The following is a 2,587-nucleotide window of genomic DNA, read 5'->3' on the forward strand; positions in this document are numbered from 1 at the left end:
ATAAATTTTAATATCGTATATTTGTATTTTTTGTATGTAATTTTTTAATTAACACATATTTATGTTTTATATTTTAAAATGTAAAATTTTTTATATTATAAAATGTCGACTGCATATCACTCAATTTTTGAGTTTTATTAATTAAAAAAAAACTAATTAATTAATTAAAAAAAAAAATCTGTCCATAAAAAAGTTTAGTAAATTAAGAGTTTTGAAACAATCTTTCATGTAACTGTGTTGCGCCTTTAAATGCTATGACTCAGAATGACTAATTAACAGAGTAGAATACAGAACGTAGGGCAATTGCTATAGTTTAAGAACGCTTACAAAAGGAATTAACAGAAATTAAAATGTCGCATATTACTTCACGCTCTTGTTGGATGATTTTATGGTATGATGTAATCTATTTTCTTCTTGTTTTCAGATTACCACAATAGAACGTCAAGTTTTTGACTTTTTGGGATTTATGTGGACTCCGATACTGGTCAACTTTTTCAACATTATCTTCGTAATTCTAGGATTCTTTGGGGCCTTTCAGTATAGACCTAAATATATCATATCGGTAAATAATTATTTTTATATAGATACAATAAAAAGAATCTTTATAAATATTTCGATAAGAATATTTCTGTTATGTAAAAGTAAACAAAAGAGTTTAATCGAAACATACAAAGACTGTCTTTTCTTCTATTTTTATTAATTATTAATTGAATGAATTGTTTATTTCTATAATAAATTCTAAAATAATTACGATTCTTGTTTTAGTATTGTATATGGAATACATTATGGTTAGGATGGAACGTATTTATCATATGCTTTTATCTCAATGTGGGGATACTGGACAAAGTAAGTAGCTTATGTATAAATATAACGTGAATTATTGTGTACGCATATAATGGATATAATATTATAACATTATTTTTCAGAATAGCGATATTCTTAATCTTGGTACTGGTAGCTTTTCATGGTGGTATGTAAATGGACCAGGTTGCAAAGCTGTTTATGATGTGACAGAACCAGAGCTTTTTCGACCTGCACGACCTATTAATGTAACAGACTGCGTACTGGATTATGAAGTGATAGAAATTTTACACGCTGCGACACAATGTATCCTAGGTGTAAGTAAAGAATTAATTACTGTACATTATCATAATATATTATCATAATACATTATCATAATACATTATCATAATGACTGTGTAGATTTTATTATTATATACAATGACTATGTTCAGCAGAGAAAACAAGCTTTGTAATTGTTGTTCTTCAGTTTGATTGGTTTATACATTTAGATTCAGTAAGGAACTAAGAGCAAGACTAATCATATTAAAGAATTTTATAACAATTGTAAAGCTGCTTTTTTTGCTGAACGCAGCCATTAGTTCCAAAGTTTATCTATTTTACAGTTTATGGCCATTGTTGGCGGAATTTGTCTCAGTAAAGTATTCCTTGAGGAAGATGATAGCTGTGAGTATATTTAGTATCGCATATATATGCAGATTTAAATGATTTATAATCTTTGCCCTAACAAGGAAATTTCAAAAGAAAAAGACGTTTTTTTATGTTTGAATTTTTTATCACTGTTTTTTACAGACAAGAATTAAGATTTACTAGTATAAGTTGAATTAAGCTTAAATTTGTACGACAGAAAGTATCACTTTACTTTTGAAATTTCTTTCATATATCAGAATGCAGTTAAGTATACTTAAAATTTTTGTATTCAAGATTTTAGTGATTAAGTATATTTCAGTAATATTTTAAAAAATACGTATAATACTTGCTTGAAGTAAAAATTAATGAATCTTTACACTGGCTTGTGGTTTGATAAGCAATTGGGCAGAGGTTGTGGTTATTGTTAGAACAGTATATTTGATAAGAAAATTGTTTGGAAGCTGAATATCATTCTATATGTATTTAAAGAAATTGAAAATGACAAGCCATAATACTCTTTTATTTATAATTTTTTACAATTTGTATTTATGATTACTGTTAATTTAAATATTTCAACAATAGTTAGATAATTATAAAGAATATAAATGAGATCATTAGCTATTTAAAAAATGTAAATTTAGTACATTTTGAAGAACGTAAAAGCTGTGTTAGTCTTATATAAGCGCTAGATTTTTATTATTTTATACATACTTTGTCATATTATATTTCCCTAATTGCACAGTCCCTAATAAATGTACACTTTAAATTTGCATAAAACTGTCCAGGAATTTATCACCGCTGATAGGAATGCATTTTAAAAATTTTAAATGATAAGAAATTAAATAATTTTTGATAAGATTATCTTTGATAATTCTTACTTACATATAAGTACACGCGATTATTTATTATTGCTTGAAAAGAGGGTTGTCGGTTACAGTTGATTTCATTGGTGGATTTGATCCTCCATTTTGGTAAGTCCGCTTAATCATCAATTGCACGCCATATATATTTATCTATCTTTTGGCACGAGTAAATAATTTTTTATTGTATAATCATGAAGCTATAGAATGTAAATTAAGTTTGAATATATATATGTAGTGATGTAAAACTTTTTGCATCTTGAGGTTGTAATTGTACCTTGTAATTTGTATCTATT

The 2,587-nt window shown here is 26.2% G+C and overlaps 1 protein-coding gene across 2 annotated transcripts in view; it reads left to right on the forward strand.

Annotated features, from left to right (window-relative positions):
* LOC108694282 overlaps window positions 1-2,587 on the forward strand; it is an 8,321-nt gene that overhangs the window by 1,089 nt on the left and 4,645 nt on the right. For both annotated transcript variants that reach the window (XM_018203670.1, XM_018203669.1), the window contains exons 2-5: window positions 425-562; window positions 766-846; window positions 927-1,118; window positions 1,407-1,467. In XM_018203670.1, the coding sequence (XP_018059159.1) occupies window positions 425-562; window positions 766-846; window positions 927-1,118; window positions 1,407-1,467 (472 nt within the window). The remainder of the gene's footprint in view (window positions 1-424; window positions 563-765; window positions 847-926; window positions 1,119-1,406; window positions 1,468-2,587) is intronic.

Source organism: Atta colombica, unplaced genomic scaffold (genome assembly GCF_001594045.1).
Source record: "Atta colombica isolate Treedump-2 unplaced genomic scaffold, Acol1.0 scaffold12, whole genome shotgun sequence".
Lineage (NCBI taxonomy): Eukaryota > Metazoa > Arthropoda > Insecta > Hymenoptera > Formicidae > Atta > Atta colombica.